The sequence below is a fragment of the Zalophus californianus genome, chromosome X (assembly GCF_009762305.2).
Source record: "Zalophus californianus isolate mZalCal1 chromosome X, mZalCal1.pri.v2, whole genome shotgun sequence".
Classification (NCBI taxonomy): Eukaryota; Metazoa; Chordata; class Mammalia; order Carnivora; family Otariidae; genus Zalophus; species Zalophus californianus.
In genome coordinates, this window is record NC_045612.1 from 21,545,860 (window position 1) to 21,571,235 (window position 25,376).

Consider the following 25,376-nt stretch of genomic DNA (forward strand, 5'->3'; position numbering starts at 1 on the left):
AGTGGTTCCAAAAGTAAAGAGTTTTGGTAGAAATTGCTGCTTCATAGGAAGTTTGAATGACCTGTTGATAATGGGTTTCGTTTTTGTTTTTGCATGCTGGGAAGCTATGTTCTCTAAGTTTATGTGACCACCCTCTCTTCTGTTTAACTTTATGTGTTTGGTCCCTTCTATATCATGTTTGAATGAAAGCATAGCTTAAATTAGTGTCTGTAGTATCTTTTGAAATTCTAATCATTTGGGATTGATAATTAAAAATTCCAGGGCACTTGGGTGGCTCAGTCATTAAGCGTCTGCCTTCAGCTCAGGTCATGATCCCAGGGTCCTGGGATTGAGCCCCACATTGGGCTCCCTGCTCAGTGGGAAGCCTGCTTCTCCCTCCCCCACTCCCCCTGCTTGTGTTCCCTCTCTCGCTGTCTCTGTCTCTGTCAAATAAATAAATAAAATCTTTAAAAAAAAATTCCGTATATTTCATGAAAAGGAATTCACTAACCTAAAACCTTCTTGTTGAGGTCTTACTTTTAAATAAAAAGTTAGAGGTATTTAATAATTTAATATATATATATGTATGAATCTGAATCTTAGTTTTAAACAGTATAAAGTTCACTGCATGTCCTGTTAATTCTTTATTCTTTATTATTATCTTAAAGAATCTTAATTCTTTATTCTATAGCTCCTCAGATTCATTTGCTTAAGATGGTGGTACATTTATTGAAAAGTAATAATTCTGTTTTTCAGCTGTATTTTGGGAACGTTGCAATGAATTACAGGACATTGAGAAAATTATGGCTCAGATTGAACGTGGAGAAGCAAGAATTCAACGAAGGATCAGTATCAAGAAGGCCCTGGATGCCAAGGTACTATATTTCATAATTTTCAAATTATTATTAGATTGTTTTAATTGACATGGTGATGAGCTTTGAGTTATTGCACATTTAGTTAAAATGTTTATTTTGTTTTAATTTACAGATTGCAAGATACAAGGCTCCATTTCATCAATTGCGTATTCAGTATGGAACCAGCAAAGGAAAGAACTATACTGAGGAAGAAGACAGATTCTTGATTTGTATGTTACATAAAATGGGCTTTGATAGAGAAAACGTATATGAAGAATTAAGACAGTGTGTGCGGAATGCTCCTCAGTTTAGATTTGACTGGTTTATCAAGTCTAGAACTGCCATGGTATGTATTCTTTGCTTACTTATTTCCTTCAACTTTTTATCTTGAAAAATTTCAAATATCATATATTCTTCATTTAGATTCTCTAATTGTTAACATTTTGCCCTCGGCCCAGATAAGTACATACATGTACAAGTACTTTTCTTACATAACTACAATACCTTTATCCTCCCTGAAAATGTTAACATTGATTCAGTAATGTCATGTAGTATATAGTCCATGTACAAAATTGTCCAGTTGTTCCCAAAGTGCTGGGATGATCCAGGCAAAGTGCACATATTGCATTTGATTGTTGATTCTCTTTAGTCTCTTTGAATCTACAACTTTTTGTTTTTCTTTTTGTTTTTTATGACAGTGGCTTTTTTTAAGGTGCCTGGGCTTATTGTTTTGTAGAATGTCTCATATTTATCTCATTTGCTCATTGTTAGATTTAGGTTAAGCATTTGGGGCAAGAATGTGACATAAGTGATGTGTACTTCCTATCACATCACATCAAGAAGCATGTTGACATAGGTTGTCCCACTCTTGGTAATGCTAAGTTTGATCACTTGGTTAATCTGATGACCACCAGAGCTGTCCACTTTAAAGTTACATTTCCCCCTTTGTAATTAGGCAGGTGATACTTGAGACTGCGTGAATAACTTAAGGATTTATTTTTAATGAGAAGGAATTGTTGCCTAAGTTGAATCTTTAAAAGAATATGACGTGACAATATAATTAAGTAGAAAAGATATTTTATTTTATTTTATTTTTTAAATATTTTTTATTTATTTATTTGACAGAGAGACACAGTGAGAGGGAACACAAGCAGGGGGAGTGGGAGAGGGAGAAACAGGCTTCCCGCCGAACAGGGAGCCCGATGTGGGGCTTGATCCCAAGGCCCTGGGATCATGACCTGAGCCGAAGGCAGATGCCCAATGACTGAGCCACCCAGGCACCCCAGTAGAAGAGAAATTTTAGCTTCATGCAATTTACTTCATTACTTTCTAATGTGAATTGTATTCCTGTTAAATTCTGCTGCTTGACAGTGTTCAAATTGATCTTGAACACTTTTTTAAATGCAACACATTTTTAATGTTAGCATTGTCAGTCTTTTCTCAGCTGAGGTAATTAAGACAAAAATAGATTTATATAGCCTAAAAATTAAAAGCACCAGAAACTAACAATTCAAACAATGGACATTTTTTTAGAGAGGGAGAGAGAGAGAGGTGGGGCGAGAATGAGGCGGAGGGAGAGGGCGAGAGAGAATCTTAAGCAGGCTCCACATCCAGCACGGCACCCGACATGGGGCTTGATCTCACAACCCTGAGATCAGGACCTGAGCTGAAATCAAGAATCGGACGCTTAACTGACTGAGCCACCCAGGTGCCCCCAACAATGGACATTTTTAAGTAGTTGCTATCTATCATAAATGTTTTCTTGGCCTAAAGTGTGAATATGGGTGTGAAACAATGCTTAATATTTTGTTTGATTCATCTTATATTTTCATTTCAAGCTAAATAAAAAGAAAAGAAAAATCTGAGTTGCTATATGGAAGACACTAATTTTGGCAGATGCTTTATAAGATCAAATATGTATTAAAACTTTAACATAAATTTAGAGTGTTCGTGAATGTGCCTGTCAAGTTTATGGAATACATAATGCTGGAGAGCTAGCAAATACTTTGGATCAAGCCAGGATTCAAAAGGAACTGGAGAAAGTGGAATGATGGACAGGCTGAATCTCACAACATGACAATTAATAGGGATAAATTTATTTTATTTTATTTTATTTTTTATTTTTTTTAAAGATTTTATTTATTTATTTGGGAGACAGTGAGAGAGAGAGAGCACATGAGAGGGGGGAGGGTCAGAGGGAGAAGCAGACTCCCTGCCGAGCAGGGAGCCCGATGCGGGACTTGATCCCGGGACTCCAGGATCATGACCCAAGCCGAAGGCAGTTGATCAACCAACTGAGCCACCCAGGCGCCCTAGGGATAAATTTAAAGTGCTATGCTTACACAAAAGAATATGAAGAGGTATATATGTTAATAAGATATAGTAGGAAGAGTTGAATTAAAAATAAAAAATAAGAATCTGTAGCATGAAAGGCTGAGGTCTGAGGTAGAAGAGTTGTTTGACAGGGTTCTTTGGATCATTGAAATAGATTATTGAAGAACAATGTAAATAGCTTTTCTATTAGCTTTGAAAATGAGATTCTATTCTGAGTGTCTGAAGACTTTGGCAGTGAGCTAGTTGGCCTTTTAAGGTGTCTTCTAGCTCAGTGCATCTATGACCATGTTTAGCAGAGAACTCCTTTCAAAAGCCATGAATTTAAAAATTTTAGCCATTTGGAGTTTTATGTGTGTAATGATCTAATGTAGAGCAGCATCAACAATTTGTAAAAGACAAATGCCTACCTGCATTGGTCAGTGAATCATGTTGTAGATCATAAATGTCCTTTTATGTGATAGAACATTTGCTGCATTTTGAGTATTATTTCAGTGATACCTTACTAATTTTTTAAAAGGTTGAGAGTTTAATGCTGTTTTCAGTTTCTAGAATCATTAAATTAAAGCAGAGGATGAAACAGATTCAAAAGTGCAAGAAAAACCTTGTATTATTTGTAATAAGAGTGTGGCTATAGAACTACATAACCTTATTTTATTTTCTAAGAAAAAAACCCCGGTATATTATTATCAACCACTAGATGTCTCTGAACTCCCTTTAAAGATTCTTATTTTCCTCCATCTTTCTACAAAGCATTTACTTCTTTCTTTACCAAGAGATTTAAATCTCCAATGTACATTTTCCAAAGAGCAGATATTAACTAATTACGTGATTGCGAAGTGAAAACTTTATTTTGTCTGTTAATAACGAAGATACCTCTGTCCTTCTGGGAGGTAGAATTTATGATTTCTAAAGAATCTTTAAGAACATGTAATAGTTTATTTCATATTTAAATATTTTAATCCAAAGTTTTTTATTTAACTTTTCTATCATATTTTTTTATTTCCCTCCTAGTTAGTGGATAATTTTTGCTTATGTTTCTGGATTTAGAGTATAAGTAATATATTTTAGAACATGCATATAGTTAGACTGTCTTTTTGGAATATTTCATGGCATTATCAATCATTAGGGAATTAAAGGAATGGATTATTAATAATTCTAGGTGATCTCTTTGCCCTTCTATTTTAAATAATTGTTCTTGTATAGTGAATCACATGCACAATCTAGGAAGAGGAACTTCCTTTTGAAAAAGGCAGTTGTGTTTTCCAAAATTAATTTGTTTCATTGAAAAATCCTCTCAGAACTACGAAGGATGTAATTTGATTCATTATGTGTGTCACTGTGTTCAAATTGAAATCTTATTAATGAGTAAACTTTAAACTTAGCTTACTAAAGAAGCTATCTTTAAAAAACATAGTTTTGCTTAAAGGTGATTCTTCTTTCCCAGAAACACCAATAAATAGTGTGAAATACTTAGGAAGAAAGTGAAAACCTTGGTAGTTATATTTTACTCAGACATCTCAAAGTACTGAATTCATGGCTTCTGACTTAAAGCAGTCTTAAAGTGCTTAAAGGCATGAACCTCCACTTCTAAATATGCCTGACTTTGAAAGCCTTCAGCTAAAGTATGAAGATTTCTTTGAGTCTCTTCTCCATTTAAAAATGCTGGCTATACAAAAGAGAAAATGAGTTTTAGTTCTATTTCTATGTGCTAAAAAAGATTGTGATTTTTTTTCTCTTGAGAACGTGTGTGGTCTTTAAGTAAGTAATCAGTCGCTATTGAACTACATAAACAAGTAGGAAGGATATGATCAATTTAGATTTTTAAGCTCAGAGCATGTGAATTGCCTTACCATTTTCCTGCTAAGAAAAACATAGGGCGCCTGGGTGGCTCAGTTGGTTAAGCGACTGCCTTCGGCTCAGGTCATGATCCTGGAGTCCCGCATCGAGTCCCGCATCGAGTCCCGCATCGGGCTCCCTGCTCGGCAGGGAGTCTGCTTCTCCCTCTGACCCTAATCCCTCTCATGTGCTCTCTCTCATTCTCTCTCTCTCTCAAATAAATAAATAAATAAAATCTTTTTAAAAAAAAGAAAAAGAGAAACATCTTATATTGGGGTCTTAGTCTTAGCATGTGCAAAGATGATCAGAATTAAAAGGACCTTTACCAAGTGACTGTAAGAGGAAATGATAATACTCTGTGTTTATATAGTATCCTTTATGTAATACTTGCCAATCTGCTTACTAACATTAGCTCATTAATTTTTTTGCCATTCCTTTTAGGGAATGAATTTCAGGGTATTATCTCCATTCATTTAGTGACAGACTTAACATGACTGGGAGATTTGAGAAGAATCAAGATTCAAAAGATCTAGCACATTATTCAGGTTTACTGGAAAGGACATGTGGAAAGTACTCAAAGTTTAATCAGTAATTCCTTAGACCTGCTTAGGTCCTTTTAAGGACTTATAGGAGAAAAGGCAGAATTTAAGTTTCTGAGATAAAGAACATTTCTTGATATAACCATTTATAGCATCCTTTGCAGGGTTGCTTTGACTCTGAATTTCAGTCAGAAAGCATTGTTGCCTTTTAGCCTCACTGAGGAGGTTTTTTCTTTTCCTCTCTCAGCCGCTTCAAGAAGCTGTGTGTGCGTTGCCCGTAGCCATGCAGCTTGGAGTTGAATCAAAGTATTAGTAACGAATTGTTTACAATCACCCGGCCTCAGGTAGTTAAATGAATTCTTCTGATAGCATCTCAGAAAGAATTGCATACTGTTGTATACAATGTAATAAAAATTCTACGTTATTACTGTTTGTTTTCAAATCACAACTTTATTATTAATGAAAATGTTCCTTATTGAAAATTAAGACAATGACATTCCTGATTAGAATTGGAGAAAAAAATACTTTTTAGAAAAATTGCTATAGCTTTTTATTAGCTTGCTTCCTTTTTATAGATTTATCAGTGATAGTAAATGTTAATTAGGTTATTAGTTTGGTATAGGATATTTTATAAATTATCTGTCCAATTAGGATTTTTTAATAGATAATTTAGAAAAATTAAAGTCAAATTCAAAAATTTCCAACTTATTCTGTAGTCGCAATGACACTTTTGTTGTTTATGAAGTATAGTCTAGGAAATTTCATACAGAATGCTGCTTGTGACTTTTTATTTTATATATTAGTACTTAATTGTGTGATAATAGCTAATATTGATATCTTAGAGCATTACAATGAAATGTGAAAATAGGAATTAGTATACTATTGGTAAAATTGGTAAACTGTAAAATATATTGATGGGTTCTTCTTGACTATAGTATTATTAAAATATTAAAAACAAAATATATTTATGCTCATAGGGGTTATAGTTCCTCATGTATCTAAAAGACTAAAATGTTCCTTTTCAGCCTTAATTTTAAAAAAGGTTATATACAGAGGCACGTACAGGAGAGGTAGTGCTTAATTTTGCCTTGAGGGTTAGGTTAGAGGAATGGCTTCCCAGAACTGGTCCTTCTTGGATCTAAGTCTTAAGAAACTAGGAGTTGGCCATGGGACTACGTTCTGGGTTGTGGAAACAGCATATGCAAGGGTATAAACAAGCACAGCATATTCAGAAATTGCAAGTAGGTTAGTATGGTAGGGTGTGAGTAGGGAAGTATTGGAAGATGAGTAAATAGCTGGCTGCCAAATTATGAAGGGCCTTGTCTGCCGTACAGAAGTCTTCTGTCATTAGTCTATAGGAAATGGGGGGAGTCATTGAAAGACTTTAATAGGGCAGTGACAATGATCAAATTTACATTTTAGAAATACTGTTCTGTGGAAGTGGGCAAATGTCTATCTCAGTTACCACATAGGCTGATAATTCCCAAATTTATATCTCTATCTTTCCTCTGTTCCTCCATTTTTTTCACTTACCCCTTGGCTAATGTATCACCATCTGCCCCAGAGTCTTTTTTTTTTTTTTAAACTGCTGTTCTCTTAACATTCAAGTGCAATTAGTTATATCTAAAAGGACCAGCATAGCACCTTGCACAAAGTAGGCACTCAGTGAATAAATGAGCATGGAACTTTTGTACGTCAGTTGGCTTCTATCCCATAAACTCCTACGGTTGTATCAGATTTAGGTAGAAAGTAAAGAAATCTAGCAATGAGTTTTTCTTTTCTTTTCATCTACCTTTTTCTAATGATAGACTTTATTTGGCTGTCATCCCTGAAGCTTTTATTTTTTCATAAATTTGAATAGCCTGTTATAAATATCATGTGTTTTATTAACAACTATAGTATTGGATTTAAGACTGAACCATTCTAACAATCTGAAATATGATAAATGCACTAACAAGAGTCCATTTTATGTGTTTTTACTTAGGTGTTATCTTGCAAAGAGAGGACAATAACGTTTTGTAAATAATGATGTGTGTAAATGGCAGCAGTTAACTAAAAGTATCATAATGTTTGATACTTATTTGAGAAATATAGGATATATTTATTGGAGTATTATCTCCCATTTAACTGCTGGTATGCTTGGGCCCTGAGATTCTAATATAGAATGCTGTTGCTTTTTTAAAGTATGATAGAGGTTCAAAAGTGACAAAGAACCTGGAAAATATACCACAGAATGTACAGTTGAAGGTATTGATTCTGGAAGTAAAGTATAGGGAGTTAATAAAAGAGCAAAGGAGAAAAACACCCATTTTGTTTTACTAAGAACTGTAGAAGAAAATTCTGACTGTATAGAACTAGCTACAGATTTAGAGGCGCAAATGTGGAGTGCCATCTATTTATTTGTTTTTTTTTTGCCCTTGTTCATTCACCTGCTTTTGACTTTGAACTGTAACAGGCACAGACCTTCTGTCATTCAGACTTAGGTAGGCTTAGTGTCTAGGATTTTAGTACATAGGAAATGTAATGTGGAGCCTCCTTAATCTCTTTGAATAAGTCACTTCAAGTCTACTGATGCTTTCTGTGCCTTTTGAATTGATGCTTTGAAGCCGAGTATTGGGGCAAAGGATATTTGAACTTGGTGCCTGGCATGATTGATATTCACCACACAGTAAGGGGCAGTGCTGCTCATTGCAAACATTTCATCATTTATTAAATAAAGGGAGAGATATGTATCCTAGTATTCAAAAGTTGAAACTTGGGTGACTTTGCATTGAATAGAATCACAAACCATTAGAAAGGTATGGAAAACCAAGGCAGCATAATTTGTTTAAAGTAAATCTAAAGACTATAGTTTAAAATGGGGTTTGCCAAACTATAGCCCCCCACCCCGACCTGTTTTTCTACGGCCTATAAGCCAAGAATTATTTTTACATTTTCAAATGGTTGGAAGAAAATTATAAAAAGCTATTTTGTGACGTGAAAATGATACAAAATTCAAATTTTATTATCTGTAAGTAAGATTTTATGGGAACACAGCCCATAAATGAACACATTCATTTATGTATTGTCTACAGCTGCTGTCATGCTACAACAACAGAGCTGAGTAGTTGTGACAGAGAGTGTGCGGTCTGCAAAGCCAAAAACACGTACTATCTGGCTCTTCACAAAAAAGATGTGCTCTCTGGTTAAAAGACTGTAAGAAAGGTAGAAAGGAAAGAAAGAAATTATATAACCAATGGTAGATATAAGTGCCATACAGTCCTTTAAGAAAAGTGTGAAATGAAGGATGGATAAAGGGAGAGGCTCTTGAGCCTAAAAGAGAGGTGTTTGGGAGGTCTGGTGGTGATTGTGGTGGAGGTGTGAGAGCTGCCTTGGAGTATTTGAAGGATTGTCATACAGAAGAGGGAATCAGCTTGTTCTCTGTGTCTACAAAAATTAGACCTAGAAACCATTGTGGGAAATAATAAGGCAGCACTGCATTAGGGAACATTTTTAACTTGTCCAAATGTAGAATACACAACCTTGGGAGGTAGTCTATTGGTAGTCCCGTTGGTGGAAGAATTCAGACAGGCCAGACAACTAACTAGCAAAGACCTAGTAGAATGGATTCAGTATCAACTTGAGTGATTTTTAAAGATCCTTTCTAATCTTGAGAGTCTGTGATTTTATGAACTCATACCACTGAAAGTCTGTATCAAGGGAAGATTTCCGAGTACAAAATACACATTTGATTACACCACTTCTGCTCAAAAATCCATTAATGAGATCCTTTTGTTAGCTAAATTAAGTAAAATTCCTAAGTTCTTCACTGTTAGTGTCTAGGTTCTTTGTCCTTTGATCCAAACTTAGCTTTATCACTCTTACCCTGCATAGCATCTCCCAAGTTGGTTTTGACCAAATGTTGTTCTAGGATATGAAAATCTATGATATGCAGAACATAGGTTCTATGTTCGAATAGATTTGGGAAATGCTGATACTGTCTTGCCCTTGACATTTCCAGTCTACATTAGTGTACTAAAAGCTCTGAGAAGTCCTGCCCTGAAGAAATTGTTTAACTTTTTAAAAATCCAGTATCTCCCACACATTTATAAACACAGTACTTTTTTTTTTTTGCCACAGATACTAACACCAGTTTTTTATTTGTCATTTTCTTTTATTTTTTTGAAAATTTATTGATTTATTTTAGAGAGAATGAGAGGGAGAGAGAGCACGGGGGAAGGAAGGGCAGAGGGAGAGGGAGAGGTAGAGAATCTCAAGGAGACTCCATGCTGAGCTTGGAGCCCGACACAGGGCTTGAACTCATGACCCTGAGATCATGAGCTGAAACGGAGTCTGACGCTCAACTGATTGAGCCACCCAGGCATCCCTCTGTTTGTCATTTTCTTATTCTCTTCAGTATTTTATTGTTTTTGCATCCTCTCTCTTCCTCTTGTGTGCTGTTTTTCTCGCTCCAACTTCATTTCTAAATCCAGCATTGGGAAATGGTAAAAGATAATTAGACCACAGAATTGTGGACACAGTTAGAGACCACAAGACACATTCCCTGTAACCCTAGGAAAATAAGAATATAAAGACGTACAAGAATTTAGGAGAATATGGATGTGAAAGGAGAAATCATGTAAGATAAAGGTGCTTTTGATATTATGAAATTTTTCATAGTTATTCAAAAAGTGAATCACCATTTTATTGATAATCTGGTCTTTTGCTTTGTAATTTCTGGTTTTAGCTAGTGTTCTGTTTATGATACCATCTGTTTAGTTAGGCAGTGCTTAAGCATGTGAATAAAAAATGGGGTTGGTATCCGTAGAGAAAGTGACATTACCTATGCTAGGAAGGTAACATCCACACTCTTCCATTCCTTGGTGCCTTTCTCTTGAGAGGATATTTTTCTGTGTCTGGAGTAGTTAGTGACATGTTAAAAGGAATGAAGGTAAGAACTTATTATACAGTCTATTTATAATCATTTGGAGATGTTCTACTTCCCTGCATATGAGACAGTCTCAAAGGTATTAGTTTTTTCCCCCTGAATCACCCATATGAACCATGAACATGTATCTAAAGATATCTGGAGTCACTGGCAACTAGTACTTATTGAGAATAATAACAGCCAGAGGGTACAGCTTAATGAGTCAAGAATCAGCCTCACATAAAGACTCTATCTAATAGTTTCCCTAGAAACCAACAATCAAATCTCATCAGGGTCAACTTAGTCCTTTTTATAATAGATAAATTGAATAACATGCTGTTTAATTTGTATGTGTGTTATTGGATGAAGCTATGAAGAGTATTTGGTCTGCATATTAAAGATACCACTATTGTTTTGGTAAGTAAGGATGTTATTTTTCCTAAATTATTTAACCTTGGGTAATTGGGGATGCAGGAGAAATCTGAATGTGCCAGTGCTTTGTAAGGTTATTTCTAATAAATAGTAATATTTTTAAAACATTAAGGAGGATTTGTTTTTCTGGGTAGAGACTATCTTTGGTTTTCTGCCTCCTTTTGGGCTTGAATTTTTAGGAAGTAGAAAATGCTTGGAGAGTTGATAATCTTTCTGTATGTATCATTTCCTATGTTGTATGTCATTTTTCTGGCTTGTATTTGGAAAGTTAAAACCATTTGCCATTTCTTAAAAGCGTTACAGGCTGCCCAGGACCTAAATGTTCATTGCAGAAAATTTGGAAAATACAGTCTAGCATGAAAATGAAAATAAAAGTTAGCATTGGTCCTACTTTCAGAGCTAGCTGCTGCTGACCACTCATAATGCTGTAGTTACTATTCTTTCAGCTGTTTTTCTGTATACATGTATACAGTAAGATGTGTCTGTGTATTCTGTTTTCTTTTTTTTTAAAGATTTTATTTAAGAGAGAGAGTGAGCGAGAGAGAGAGAGCACGAGTGTGGGGAGGAGCAGAGAGAGAGAGGGAGAAGCTGAGCAGGGAGAGCTACATGGGCAGGACTCAATCCTGGGACTCTGGGATCTAGACCTGAGCCCAAGGCAGATGCTTAACCGACTAAGCACCCAGGTGCCCCTCCACTTTCACATGATCAGAAATTTAGTTCTCAGTATTTCCCTGCTAAAAATAATACTTTTCCAAACATTCTTCTGTAAATTTTTGTATACATCTCTTATTTCCTTACATTAAGTTTCTAGGAGTGGAATTGTTAGTTCAAAAGAGGAAATTTTTAAAATGCTTCATTGATATTCCCAAATTGCTTTCTAGAAAGGTATAGTGTGTTTTTTTTTTTAAAGATTTTATTTTTACGTAACCTCCACACCCAAGGTGGGGCTCAAACCCACAGCCCAACGTGGAGAATCGCATGCTCCACCAACTGAGCCAGCCAGGTGCCCTGAAAAGTGTGGTGTAGTAGTCTCTTTGGGATGCCATAACAGAATATCACAAATGGGGTGGCTTTAACAAGTTTTTCACAGTTGTGGAGACTGGAAGCCCAAGATCACAGTGCCAGCAGGGTTGGTTTGTGGTGAGGTCTTTCTCCCTGGCTTGTAGATGGTGCCTTCCCACTGTGTTCCCACATGGCCTTTTCTCTGTACGAGTGTAGAGAGAGGTATCTCTGGGTGTTTCCTCCTCCTCTTACAAGAACGCCAGTCCTGTCGGATTAGAGCCCCACCCTTACAACCTCATTTAAGCTTAATACCTCCTTAAAGGCTTTATCTTCAAACATAGTCACATTGCGGGAGTGTTAAGCTACAGCATATGGATTTGGGAGGTGGAATACAATGCAGTCTGTAACAGGCAGTAACATTGGCATCCCATCATCAGTGAATGAGAGTTCCCGTATCCCATCTTTTTTTTAAATGTAGATTTTAAACTTTTCCTTTTTCAAAAAATTTATTTATTTGAGAGAGAGTGCGTGCGCGCACGTGTGTGCATGAATGAAAGAGAGAAAGAGAGAGCACAAGCAGGGGGAGCGGCAGGCGGAGGGAGAAGCAGGCTCTCTGCTGAGCAAGGAGCTCGATGAGGGACTCGATCCCAGGACCCCTGGGATCATGACCTGAGCCAAAGGCAGGCACTTAATCAACTGAGCCTCCCAGGCACGCCCCCCCTCCTATATCCCCATCTTATTGCCAACACTGGATCTGTACACCACATACACATGCATGCACATATCCCTGGCAATTTGATAAAGATGATGTTTTACTTTGCATTTCTTTGATCATTAGTTTCGGTGAAAAATTTTAAAATATTTGGATGTTTTAATTTTCTGTGAGTTTTCTATTCTTTTTTTTTTTTAAGATTTTATTTATTTATCTGAGAGAGAAAGAATGAGAGATAGAGAGCAGGAGAGGGAAGAGGGTCAGAGGGAGAAGCAGACTCCCCGCCGAGCAGGGAGCCCGATGCGGGACTCGATCCCGGGACTCCCAGATCATGACCTGAGCCGAAGGCAGTCGCTTAACCAACTGAGCCACCCAGGCGCCCTGAGTTTTCTATTCTTATATTTTGACTGTATTTTTGTTGGGGTTCTTAATTGCCAATAAACCTGCATTTTCATTTGTGTGTTTAGCTGTTTTGTATGTATCAGACATTTTTGCTTATATAGAAAAGGAATTATACTTTAAAATGTACTTATCTATGATTTACCTTTAAATACAGCTGAGTATTACAGGGTTAATAGGTATGAGTACCTATAGTAATGAATCATATGTTTAATGCTCACCATACATTCATAAAAACCGTTTATAGTTTGGATGCATTGATTTGCTGGCAGTGAAATATAGGTAATGGCAAGGTTAATGCAAAGTCTTTTCAGCTATTGTTTGCTTTGCATTAACAAATACAGCAGCATTTTGGGAGATACGCTCCTCAGAACTCTAATCCTGCAAGACATCCTGTGAGAAGAGATTTCTGCTGGTTGAATAGCTTTGGGAACTGCTTGCATCCTACATCTCCCACCTAGTGCTTGACAGTGCTCATCAGGAACTTAAGTCTCCGAGAAGCCCTGGAGTGAAGAAATCTGTTTGACATTTGTAACCTGAATACTTCCAAAACTTATTTTGACAATAGGACTTTCCCCCCTTTTTTGTTTATATGATTTTTGTTACCTTTTTATTTTGAAATGATTCACAGGAAGTTATAAAGAAATGTATAGGAAGGTCCCATTCACCCTTCACCAAGTTTTAACCAATGGTAACACCTTGCATAACTGTATTACAGGGTCACAATCAGGAAATGCATATTAGTACAACCCATACAGCTTATTTGGATTTCATTGGTTAAACATGCACTCGTGTGTGTGTGGTTCAGTGCAGTTTTATCACATGTAGATTGTGTAATCAGCACCTCAAGACTCCCTTATGCAAGCTCTTTATAGTCACACGCATTCTCCCCCCTTTGCTAGCTTCTGGACACCACTGATAAGTGCTCTATTCCTAAACTTTTGTCATTTCAAGAATGTTCTATAAATGGAATAATATGGAATATAACCTTTTGAGATTGGCTGTTTTCACTCAGCATAATTCACTTCAGGTTCATCCAGGTTGTTGTGTTTACCAATAGTTCTTTCCTTTCTATTGCTGAATAGCATTTCATGGTATGGATGGACCACCGTTTGTTTACCCATTCACCAATTGAATGACATTTACCTCCTCCACATCTTTTTGGTGGAATCTATTACTATCCTGTATGAATATTGTTCTGAAGTACATCAACTTTAGAAATTCTGTACTTCAGAAATGATACCATTAAATAATTACTATTTTTTTAAAGATTATGCCTCAGTTGCAGAAATTAAAAGTCTTTTATTATTTGGTTTAGGAATTCCAGAGACGCTGTAATACTCTAATTTCATTGATTGAGAAAGAAAATATGGAAATTGAGGAAAGAGAGAGAGCAGAAAAGAAGAAACGGGCAACTAAAACTCCAATGGTAAAATTTTCAGCATTTTCCTAACTTTTAGGTAGATCTCATTTTTTTTACATAATTAAAATGCCTATATTATGTTTAATGCCACATGATACCTATTATAAACACTGTTTTTATGAAGTGCTAATTTGTTTTTGACAGAAAAAGAATACACTACAACTGCATTCCCTATTTGTCTGTAGAACATATGGTTAGGAACTCCCTAGTAACAGGGCTCAGTATTTAAAAAAAATTCCTCATGACTTTAAGCAGAAGTATAATGCAAGTAAAATCCTTTGAATTGAGACTCTGGTTGTCGTGGGGGAGTAGGAGAGGGGTGGGGGGGATGGGATGGGGCTGAGGTTGAAACTGGGAGTTCTGATTTGATCAAATAAGTTTTCTGATCTTTGTGGAACTATGAGTACAAATGAGAACTTTGAGCAGACAGCAAAGCTTTACTTGGTTTACTTAGTAATAAATTAACTGTTGAATAATAAGATGACTTGATCTTAATCTAGTCAGGTTGCCTTGTATAGCTACAATTTAAAATATTCTTTAATAGATCGTATTATTTGAGTGTGGTTAAGTAAACTACCATATTTCATCAAGTCTAGGGTGCTTCCTGTTGTAAGTCACAGCATTATTTTATGTATCACTAAGTAAAACTGCTGCCAAGTAACTAATTTGTCATCAATTATAAGATGCATCCTGATTTCAGAGATGCTAAAGTGAAAAAGAAATGTGCATCATAGAATATATGAAATATGGTATTTTAATATCTATCATACAGTTTTAAAAAATAATACATTCATAAATAGCATTTTGCCAGAAAACTTTAAGTAGTTCTTTAAGATGAGAGTACATTTATAGTACCATGTGTAAGTAGACATTTGCTGACTATTTTTGATGGGTATTTTATGTCTTTTCTTAAGAAAAAATCTTTGAAGGTTATTTTACATTGGGTTATATATTTTGTTGGGCTATATAGAACGTTAACTGTGAGTATAACATTTAAGTGAATATTCATGTTAAAATTTTTTTTTAATGCATTTACATCCTAGATTTAACATTGTTGGGCCATTTAAAAATGTGCATATTGGAGCAGAACATTAAATCTGTTTCCATTTTAGTCACAGAAAAGAAAAGCAGAGTCAGCTACTGAGAGCTCTGGAAAGAAGGATGTCAAGAAGGTGAAATCCTAAAGCCTAGAAATAAAGTTTTAAATGGGAAACTGCTATTTTCTTGTTCCCATCTTCAAATGCTAATTGCCAGTTCCAGTGTATTCATGGTACTCTAAGAAAAATCTCTTTGGTTTTGATTTCTTGCATATTTTATATATTTTACAATGCTTTCTACCTGAAATGTGTAGCTTTATATTTTATGCATTCTAGTATTTTTGTGTACTGTATTTTGTGCATTTCATGTCTTCATCAAAATCCTCTCAGTCCTTGTTCTTTTGAAGCTTGTGCTGAGGTTTTAGCTTTTCTATGTTTTATATGCCGCTGCTTTGAAAGAGAACCTAGATTCTATAGCTGTATTATTGTTGTTTCATACTTTAAATTTATATGGCTGTGGAAAAATGAATTAAAATGATTTGAGGAGAAAGACTTTTTCACTTCTTTGTTGCTTTCTTTTCTATTGAGTATGGGCTTGTATGTGTTACTGCATACTGTGATTAGCATAATAATTGTTTCTTTTGAGGTCATCTAAATATTTTTTTCCTAAAGGAATAAAGGGTGAGAACAGAAAAATATAAAAAAAAAACCCCTAATATTTGATACTGTGCTTGCTGTCAGTATGCATTACATTTAAATTATTCTCTAAATATTCAAGTGGGAAAATATAATAAAGAAATGTCTATAAGAAATTTAATTATTTCCTGTGTTTTGTGCAGTAGAAAAATAGTTGTGTTTATTGAATTGCATTGCTCACTACTATGTATTTGGTTGAAAGTTAAAGCTTTGCTTGCTGACTTGTGAGTGATCTTCTGTCCCGTAGAGCCAGTTCAGGGGAGTCTGGGTATAACATGTAGCTTTATTAACAACTAAGTTAAGAGTACGAAATCAGTGCTATGCATGTAGAAGAAGGGGGTCTGGCTTCTATAGGAATACAATTATGCTCAGATAACAAACAATCTCAAAGTGTCAGAGGTTTTTATACACCAACAGTTTATTTCTTGCTCACACTATAGATTCCATGCAGGTCAGAAGGATACGAGAATGGGAGGGAACCTGTTCCACACAGTCACTCAAGGTTCCAGGCTGACTGAGGCTCCAGTGTTTTGTATTGTCGCTGTACCATCTGGAACATGTGGCCTTTTCAGCTACTGCTGTAGGGGAAGGGCTGAAGAATCTTATGTAGGTTCTTCATTACCTAGGCCCAGAAGTGACACATGTCCCCTCCATTTATATTTCATCGTCCCAAAGTAGTCACATGGTCCTGTGTATGTGAAAGACGGCTGGCAAATGTAGGGGAACAAGTGGAATGTTTTACATTGCTGCCTCTGCCGCCGGGCCTGTTGGCTCAGGAAAGAACCCGTGGAACACATGGAACTGTTAGCATGTGATCAATCAGAATCAAGGTCAGGTTATAAGGGAACAGGGAAAATGGATTGGAATCTAGTGTGAAACACATAGCAAATAAGCAAAGTTGGGAATGCAGGAAAGTGATTTTAGTTATCAAAACAAGGTTTGGATCACTAAAGGGTTGCTCCCTCCCCCTACCAAAATCCTTTGCATTTCCTATCTGATTCTGTCACTGGCAAAACTTGGGTATCCGTGAAATTCACACCCTCAGTCTTTTCATAGGGGTTCTGACACCTAGGAATCAATCTAGAATGACAATTCACTGTCTGCTGAACTCTTCCAAGTCTTCATTCATTGTCTAGATTTCATATTTCTTACTGCCATGCTCCTGATTGGATTCCTTTTACTGTTTCTACTCTTAGGACTTAGAGTCTTGTACTCTGTTGGAAGTTGGGGTAAAATTGAGGTGCTATTAAGTGATTAAATCAGGGTGATACTAGGTCAAGGGACCAAGAGCTACCCCAGTCTGTCCTTGACTTAACTACCCTTTCTGTAAGGTCCACAAAGAGGTGAAGGTAAGCAAAGTAATACTTCAGTAGCTGGTACTTTGGCTCCAAACTTCAATCCAGAGCTCTTAAGCCCAAAATAAAATCTTGGAATTTTCTACTCAATAAGATTTAAACGCTATAGTTACCTGGGCTAGAGAAAATGATACCTGAGAGGGTTTTACTGAAACCCCCAAGTTTCGTGTACTGAAAAACAGTGAGGGTCCTAGACTCTGATCAATGAGTTCAGCATTTCTTTTCTTAGCAATTAAATTCAGGTTGGGAGCAGGTACAATTAGGATCTTTAAACTTCTTTCATGGAAATTTGACAATCTCTGCTTGCTCTTTTTCTGTTAACCCAGAGGGGTTAATAGCTAAGCTGTATGTGACTATCTGCTTTAGGGGAGAAAATCTGCAGGTAAGTTCTTCCAGCCTTTTCATGGGGCCATTTTCCTGATCCATATCATGGCTCTTAGGAGACTTTCTTGGACCAAAGAGAAGTGAAATTCAGCTCTTCAAGATGTTCAATGAATACCTCTGGTGTCATCCTCAGAAACTTGTGAAATGGTTTTATCCAGGACATTAACTTAAAGAACACACTATATTTAGTGAAAAATTCACCACCTACTCTATTCCTCGTCTTAGATTATGTACAGCATTGTTGTTGAACATAGCCTACAAAAGAGACCCATACAGTGAATACTAGCTGATAGCACAGTTCAAATAATACAATGTTGGGGATACAAAATGCCCCGAATCTGTATTTGAAACCTCTCTTATTGTCAATTTTCCACAGAGAAATTAAAGTATGATAGACAATTCAAAAGTCCTGAGAAAGAAATCCCATTTCAAACAAGGGACTGAGACTGATGGGGTAGTAGCTCTAGACCTGGCTGCCTTTTGGGGAGAAAAAACAGGACATTCAGTTTACCAGCTGCTTGGAGGCCAGAGGAAGCAGAAGAGTGTGCTGTTTTCATGACTACAATCTTATAAATGCACAGTGATCCAGCCCACCAGCAAAAATGGTCCAATCGATTGTATGGGAATCTGACCCTACCTGATTCCTTATTTGCAGAATGTGCAAGGACGGAAGTGAGTAGAACAGGGACCCTGAGTGGTTTTCTTCACTCAAGACCTCTGTAGAAGACAAGAGGAATAGGTTTGCCAATAATCCTCCCACAGAGGCACTTGGAAAGCATGTCTTGATCCATTGGGTACTCAGGCTCTAATTGCCTTAGAATCAAAAGAAGGGGGTGAGCTCAGTTATCTCATTTGCATAATAGCCGTTTGTATCTGTCTTTATTGCACAGCTCCTTTTACTGCTGACTCCCTGGCCTATGAGTGGTTATGCTATATGGAAAACCTGGATACTGTTGCATCACACAATTCTTCCGTGAAATGTGCCCCCAGATTTGGTTCATTGTCTAAGACCACCCAGTTAAGAGAAGTTATTGCAGCTATCTTAGTTGCTGGGTGTTTGGCTTTAAAAACCTGTACTCAACTGGTGGACCTATCTACTGTCACCAAAATAAAATGCTGTTATTTCCCAATTACTGACAAAGGTCCCCACTGTGGTCTGTTGTTCCTCCTCTATGGTGCGGTAGCCAATGCAGCCACCTATTTCAGATTTCTGTGCCAGTTTCAAGGTCCATGATAGCACTGGTGTCCACATTGCTTTCTCTCTAGCTATTCTTATCAACTCCTGAAATCCTCAAGTTGTCATCAAATTTCAAACTTCCATCAATATTCTGTTCCATGTCATCTTCATTTAGTCTGCCTAAGCTATCCTCCCCAATTGAAAAAGGGTAAGATTTTCCGGTGGTTCAAATACATGTAGCTAATGCTATTTGTCATGTCCCCAATCCCTCAGCCTTATCATTTCTGTGTGCTCTAGCTGATTTCTAACTGCCAGTATCTCTTTGTCTAAGGACTTTGAGGACTTATCAGAGGCCTTGGAAGGCTTTTCTTCCCATTGTTCGATAGGCTGGGAGAACTAGAGGGTTAACACCTTTGAGTGGCTCTCAATCAAAAACTAATTGGGGTTGTGTATAAGTACCCAAACTCTCTCTCACCCCTTGAGTAAGATCTCTCTTAGGTATGTGATCTATATGGTTCCCCAGAGTTTACTCATGGAATAAAGCTCTAGTTACTCAAAGTAGTAGCTGTGTTGATGACATACTTTTTATTGACTTTGTTTCTTTCTCTGTATCACTTATTCCCCGTGGGTATTTTCTGGGGTCAACTCCTAAATGATACTACTTGCGTGAGAATCTTATCCCAGGGTCTGCTTCTGAGGAAACCCAAATTAAGACACTCACCTTGTATGCATAGGTCTTCTTAGCCCGTAGTTATTTCATTAAAAGGTATAGAGTGTTTAAGGAGAGTAATGACCAGACAGTATATCATTGATCTGTTCTTAGAAGGTCTACCCCTCTATGGACACTTAGTAGGTGATATGATTACATCAGGATATTCTGCCCTGGCACAAAGTGCTGGGTTCTGATTTCTCTCCGTAAACAAAGGAAGCCTTTTCATACAACCAACAGTTTTGGCATTGGGAATTGTTAGGCAGAGGTTAAAGGGTTCCAAGTTTTTGGTAAGGCCAAAGCTAGTGTCCAGGCTAAGGTCTCTGGAAGTGTTCTCCATGCTAGTTGGTGCCCCTCTCCTGAGGCAGTGGTCCATTTAGATAACTGAACCAAGTGTTGGCCTTTCTCCCTGTACTGTGGCATATAGCCATTATAACAGCCTGGTGACCAGGCTTTTTCGTCTGTTGGCCTAGTGACCTGATGATTTGTCCATTTCCTGATACATTGTTTTCCTACTGGGGAGACTTTCATCTGGGTCATTGTAGGCAGATTCAAGCTGTGTATTTCCATTGGCTTTCAGCCTTGCCAAGTATTGCCAAGACATGCTTGGTTAATTTCTCATCTTCTTCTCATGAGATACATATCAGAATTTGTCCAGATAGGACTACCAAATTTTGTGGTGTATTTTTGAGGATCTCCATTTATGTGTGGAAGGTTGATGGTGAGTGCCATGTATGTGCAGTTGTCTACCTCCCATCATGAATACAGTTTTGAGCTAATATATCTCCTTTAGTGGTAGAGACCAAAGCCTGTTTACTATATCTAAGACAGTAAAGATCTTTGCATAAGGTCTTATCTTTTCTAGAATATTTGGTATATGACCATCATCATCATCAGTTGGGATTGATATCTTACTCAGTTCTCTCCTAGAATCAACTGTAAGTCTCCAAATGCCATTTAGTTTTTGTACTGGCCATATGAGAGCATTGCTAAAATATGATAATTTACCCATTTTCTTCTGATCACTGAGTATTCCTTCTGTTTCTCAGTATGTGTTAGCTATATTGTTCACAGTTAGGTAGATGGCCTCCCTTACCTTTGTGAGAGATGATTGCAATTATGTCTGGGTATATCTTTGTAGGTATGTCCTTTTGGCTTTCATATGTCTATCCTGGTTTCTAAGATCTCAAGCTTTATTCTTTCTCTTCATTTCCTAATTCTTTCCTAGCTTGCCTCCCATCACAACTAAAACTCAATGTATCTCCTGGTTAAGAGTTTTAAAATATCCTGTAATCATTCTGCCTGCTGACTAAGGGCCTTCCACTGTTTCCAGGCCAACCCATTTCTCTCTCTCTTTTAAAGGATTTTATTTATTTATTCATGAAAGACAGAGAGAGGCAGAGGGAGAAGCAGGCTCCCAAGGAGCAGGGAGCCCGATGCGGGACTCGATCCCAGGACCCTGGGATCATGACCTGAGCTGAAGGCAGACGCTTAACCATCTGAGCCACCCAGGCGCCCACAGGCCAACCCATTTCTCAAAGCCAAGGCATTCTGGGTACAGGCATTACTTAATATCTTTTTGACTTTTTTCTTTCATTAAATTTTCCTCTCCACCTCAAAAAGTCTACTTTCCCTGTGCAGCAAAGGCCTCAATTCCTTTCTTATTAGTGAACTCTACCTGTGGTGATTGTATCCACACTCTGAAGCCTCTGAAATCCACAGCCATGATTAGACATTTGACCAGTGCTCACTGAGGATACCGGATCAGGAAAGCCATTGCAAGGAATGTATTTTCTCCTGATTAGGCCTTGCAAATCACTAAGGGTTATTTCTGTTAGTCTATCCCTTTATCTTATTTCCACAAATTTGTAGATTAGGATTTAGATACTGCCCAAATCAGAGTCAACATGAGAATATATGGTGGAGAAGGGACTCAGAAAACTTTGGAGAAGGCATATGACACCCAGAATTTCATCTTGCCATCATTCTCTCTTTACCCCTGGATGCAGGTTAAAATAAGATTAAGAGATTTAGAGTTTGGGACTGCCATCTAGTTGGCCATGTGACTATTTAGATCTAACAATCCAATAGGCCAAAGATGCTTATTTTAGGAAGACTTAGGTCGTGTCATGGACCTTGCTGCTCCTGCAATTCAAAGTACCGTAGCTCCTAAAATGAATATTTCCACCAATACCAGTACCTGCCTATTACACATGGGAGATTACATTCTTGGCCTACAGAAGCAGTGCTTCAAGTTGGAGGACTGAACCTCAGTCTCTTTTGTGGGACTTTGCTCTCCAAATGTCAGTTCCTGGGGCATATATTTGCTTTGTCTGCTGAGATAATGCCAATGTGGAGGGTGGAGGTGAGATGCAAGTACTATTAAGGGATGAAATTATGATGGTAATAGACCAGGGGACTCAGGAATACTTAAATTCTGCCTTGACCTTACCACTTCTGTGTGTTCCACAAGGGATGTATGTACATAAAAGAGTGGTAAAAGAAAGCAAAGTAGCATTTTATTAACTGGGACTTTGGTTCCAAACCCCAGTTTAGTATACTACTTATTGGGCTTTGAGCACAAGGAGGTTTAGGGTAGAGGCTGCCTGGAACTCAGAACCAAAGCAAGGTGAATAGCATTTCCTTGAAGCCAAAATCAAATTTCAAAATTTGCCATTCCAATGAGAAAAAAACCTCACAACTACCAACTCCAGAGGGAATGAATCCAGAAAGAGGCTTTCTATCCACGTGGGATTGTTTAGATTCCCAAGGTCTACACATTTAGAAACTCTGGTGCAAAAAGTGTTTGGCAATCTTACCCATCAGTTCCGCACTCCTCCACTACTTGTATAGGAGGATAGGGAGAGGACCACAGAGGAGCTTTGAACCCCATCCGCTGGAGGCCAATATGGACACTATGCTTACACTGCTTCAATGCTCAGCTTCTGTAGACAGGTCAAGTCCGTCCTACAGCTTGTGGTTGATACATATTGATACATGGCTGGAACATTGACTAATACAAAAGGTATCACACGAGGTACCATTACAGAATGCAAACTTGGTAACTTCTAACAAGACTCCGTATCACCTATGTGGGATTTCTTATCATCTATCATATTTTGTGATTATTGGTGAGACAAAGTTTATCAGTGAACAATCGTTTACAACAGTGTCACAGTATTTTGAGTCTTCTGGGAGATGGTGACGGTTGCCAATCATGACAGTAGGAGAAAAAATGATGCTTTTCATATGCTGTTTTAAATGCACATTTACTGCTAACATTTGAATATGCATGGATTACGTTTTCAAAACATGTTTTTATTTTATAATTAAAAAAGTAATGTAAACGATATGTGAATAATTTGTATGCCATAATTTTCCTCATGTGATCTTCCACAATGCAGGTGGGCGCTGGAGCATAGCAAGTTGCACTGCCAAGGCTTGTAGAACCGTAACTAGTGATTCCTCTCTCAGGGTGCAGAGTTTAGAGTTAATATGCTGAAGGAAACATTTGGAATTGTATTCAGAATTGTGGGCTTCAGCCTTTGAAGACAACTAATCTTGGTTTGGTTTGGTTTTATTTAGGTTCTGTATCAGTTAACTTTTACTGCATAACAAACTACTCTAAAACTTGTGGCCTGGGGCGCCTGGGTAACTCAGTCATTGGGCATCTGCCTTCAGCTCAGGTCATGATCCCGGGGTCCTGGGATTGAGCCCCGCATCGGGCTCCCTGCTTGGCGGGAAGCCTGCTTCTCCCTCCACTCCCCCTGCTTGTGTTCCCTCTCTCGCTGTGTCTTTCTCCGTCAAATAAATAAATAAAATCTAAAAATAAATAAATAAATAAGAAACTTGGTGGCCTAAAACAACCATTTATTTTTATTTTTTTAAGTAATCTCCATGCCCAACATGAGGCTCAAACCCCAAACAACCCCAAGATCAAGAGTTGCATGCTCTACCAACTGAGCCAGCCAGGTACCCCAAGACAACCATTTATTTAACTTGCAATTCTGTGGGTTGGTAATTTGGGTTGGGCTCGGTTAGGTAGTTCTTTTGTCTTGACTGGGCTCACTCGTGTGTTTGGTCAACTTCTGATCAGTTAGGTGACACTGGTTGTGGTGGTTGACTGTTGGCTTGGTCAATGGGGGTAACTCAGCCACATATCTCTTATTGTCCAGTGGGTTAGCTTGGGCTTGTTCACATGGTAGCTTGGCAGTGTTCCAACAAAAAGAGCAAAACTTGCAAGGTCTCTTGAGCCTCAGGCTTAGATTTCACACAACTTCTACTAGATTCTATTGGTCAAAGCAAATTATAAGGCCAGACCAGATTCAAGGGATAGAGAAATTGATTCCACTTCCAGATGGGAGATGCTGCAAAGTAACATTGCAAAAGGCCTGGATACAAGATGAGTGTGGAGGGGAATCTATCACAGGCTCTTTCTGTTGAGGTGTCCTGATTTATAGTTAGTGTGTGACTTAACAGTCCTCTAGTAGTATCCCAAATTATAACATTTGAGTCCCCGTGTGCATAGCTCAGTGGAAAGTCCCCAGTCTATCTCTTAGAGCCTTCCTTCCTGATATGTTTGTGAAGGGTACAAAGGTATTTTATTTTTGACTGCCATTTTGAACTAGTAGTCTTTTTGATTTAGCAATTTGGATACCCTGTGTATTTTGGCCGCAAGAATATTTGGACTCCCTGTTTCTGAGTATAAGCAGTTATATCACAATTATGCAAACAGAGACAGAGACTGCTACTGGCTTCCCAATATACATCTTTTACTTCTTGCTTAATAATAAGAACATCTATTTTCAGTTTTTCCACACTGCCACTTGGCTAAAAGACTACATTACCCAGCTTCCTTTATAGTGAGGTATGGCCACATACTAAGTTTTGGCCAATGAGATGTAGAGAGAACTAACATTGCAACTTCTGGAAAGTGTCCTGAAAAGGAGAAGTTTTCTTCATCCTTTCTTCTTTCCTCCTGGTTGGGATGTGGACTTGATGGCTGGAGTTCAAGCAACCATCTTCAGTTATATGGATGCACATCAAGGATGCTGTAGCAACTGGATAGAAGGAGCCTGGGTCCCTGATGACCATGGAACTGCCTTCCAACCCTAGGGTGCCCCCACTTCCAGACTTCTTTATCTTGAGAGAGAAATAGTTTTCCATCTGTTTAAGCCACTGTCTCAAATTTTGTTGTTATTAGTATATGGAACTCTATCCTAATACCCCAGGTTTTTTTAAAAGATTTTATTTATTTGACAGAAAGATAGAAGGAGAGCACAAGTAGGCAGAGTGGCAGGCAGAGGGAGAAGGAGAAGCAGGCTCTCCGCTGAGCAGGGAGCCGGACGTGGGGCTCAATGCCAGGACCCCAGGATCATGATCTGAGCCGAAGGCAGCCGCTTAACCGACTGAGCCACCCAGGTGCCCCCTAATACCCCAGTATTGATGATTTTTTATTGAGCAAATTTTTGTTGAAACAAATTCCTTCAAGCCAACGAAAGTCCTTGATGAATTTTCTAAGTTGTAAGATAAAACATTTCCATTTTTTCCCATTTGTACTTTTATTCTACTGAGCATATTTTCATTGGGATTGGTTAGTTTC

At 37.7% G+C, this 25,376-nt stretch overlaps 1 protein-coding gene across 8 annotated transcripts in view; it reads left to right on the top strand.

Moving 5' to 3' along the window:
* Positions 1–25,376, top strand: part of SMARCA1 (SWI/SNF related, matrix associated, actin dependent regulator of chromatin, subfamily a, member 1) — a 462,233-nt gene that overhangs the window by 57,641 nt on the left and 379,216 nt on the right. For 2 of the 8 annotated variants that reach the window (XM_027608388.2, XM_027608389.2), the window contains 4 exons: positions 736–854; positions 967–1,179; positions 14,312–14,422; positions 15,529–16,265. In XM_027608388.2, coding sequence (XP_027464189.1) covers positions 736–854; positions 967–1,179; positions 14,312–14,422; positions 15,529–15,600 — 515 coding nt within the window. In that variant the 3' untranslated portion in view covers positions 15,601–16,265. Of the gene's footprint in view, positions 1–735; positions 855–966; positions 1,180–14,311; positions 14,454–15,459; positions 16,266–25,376 lie in introns of those variants that run through there. The other 6 variants (XM_027608391.2, XM_027608394.2, XM_035725645.1 and 3 more) reach the window with 4 other exon arrangements.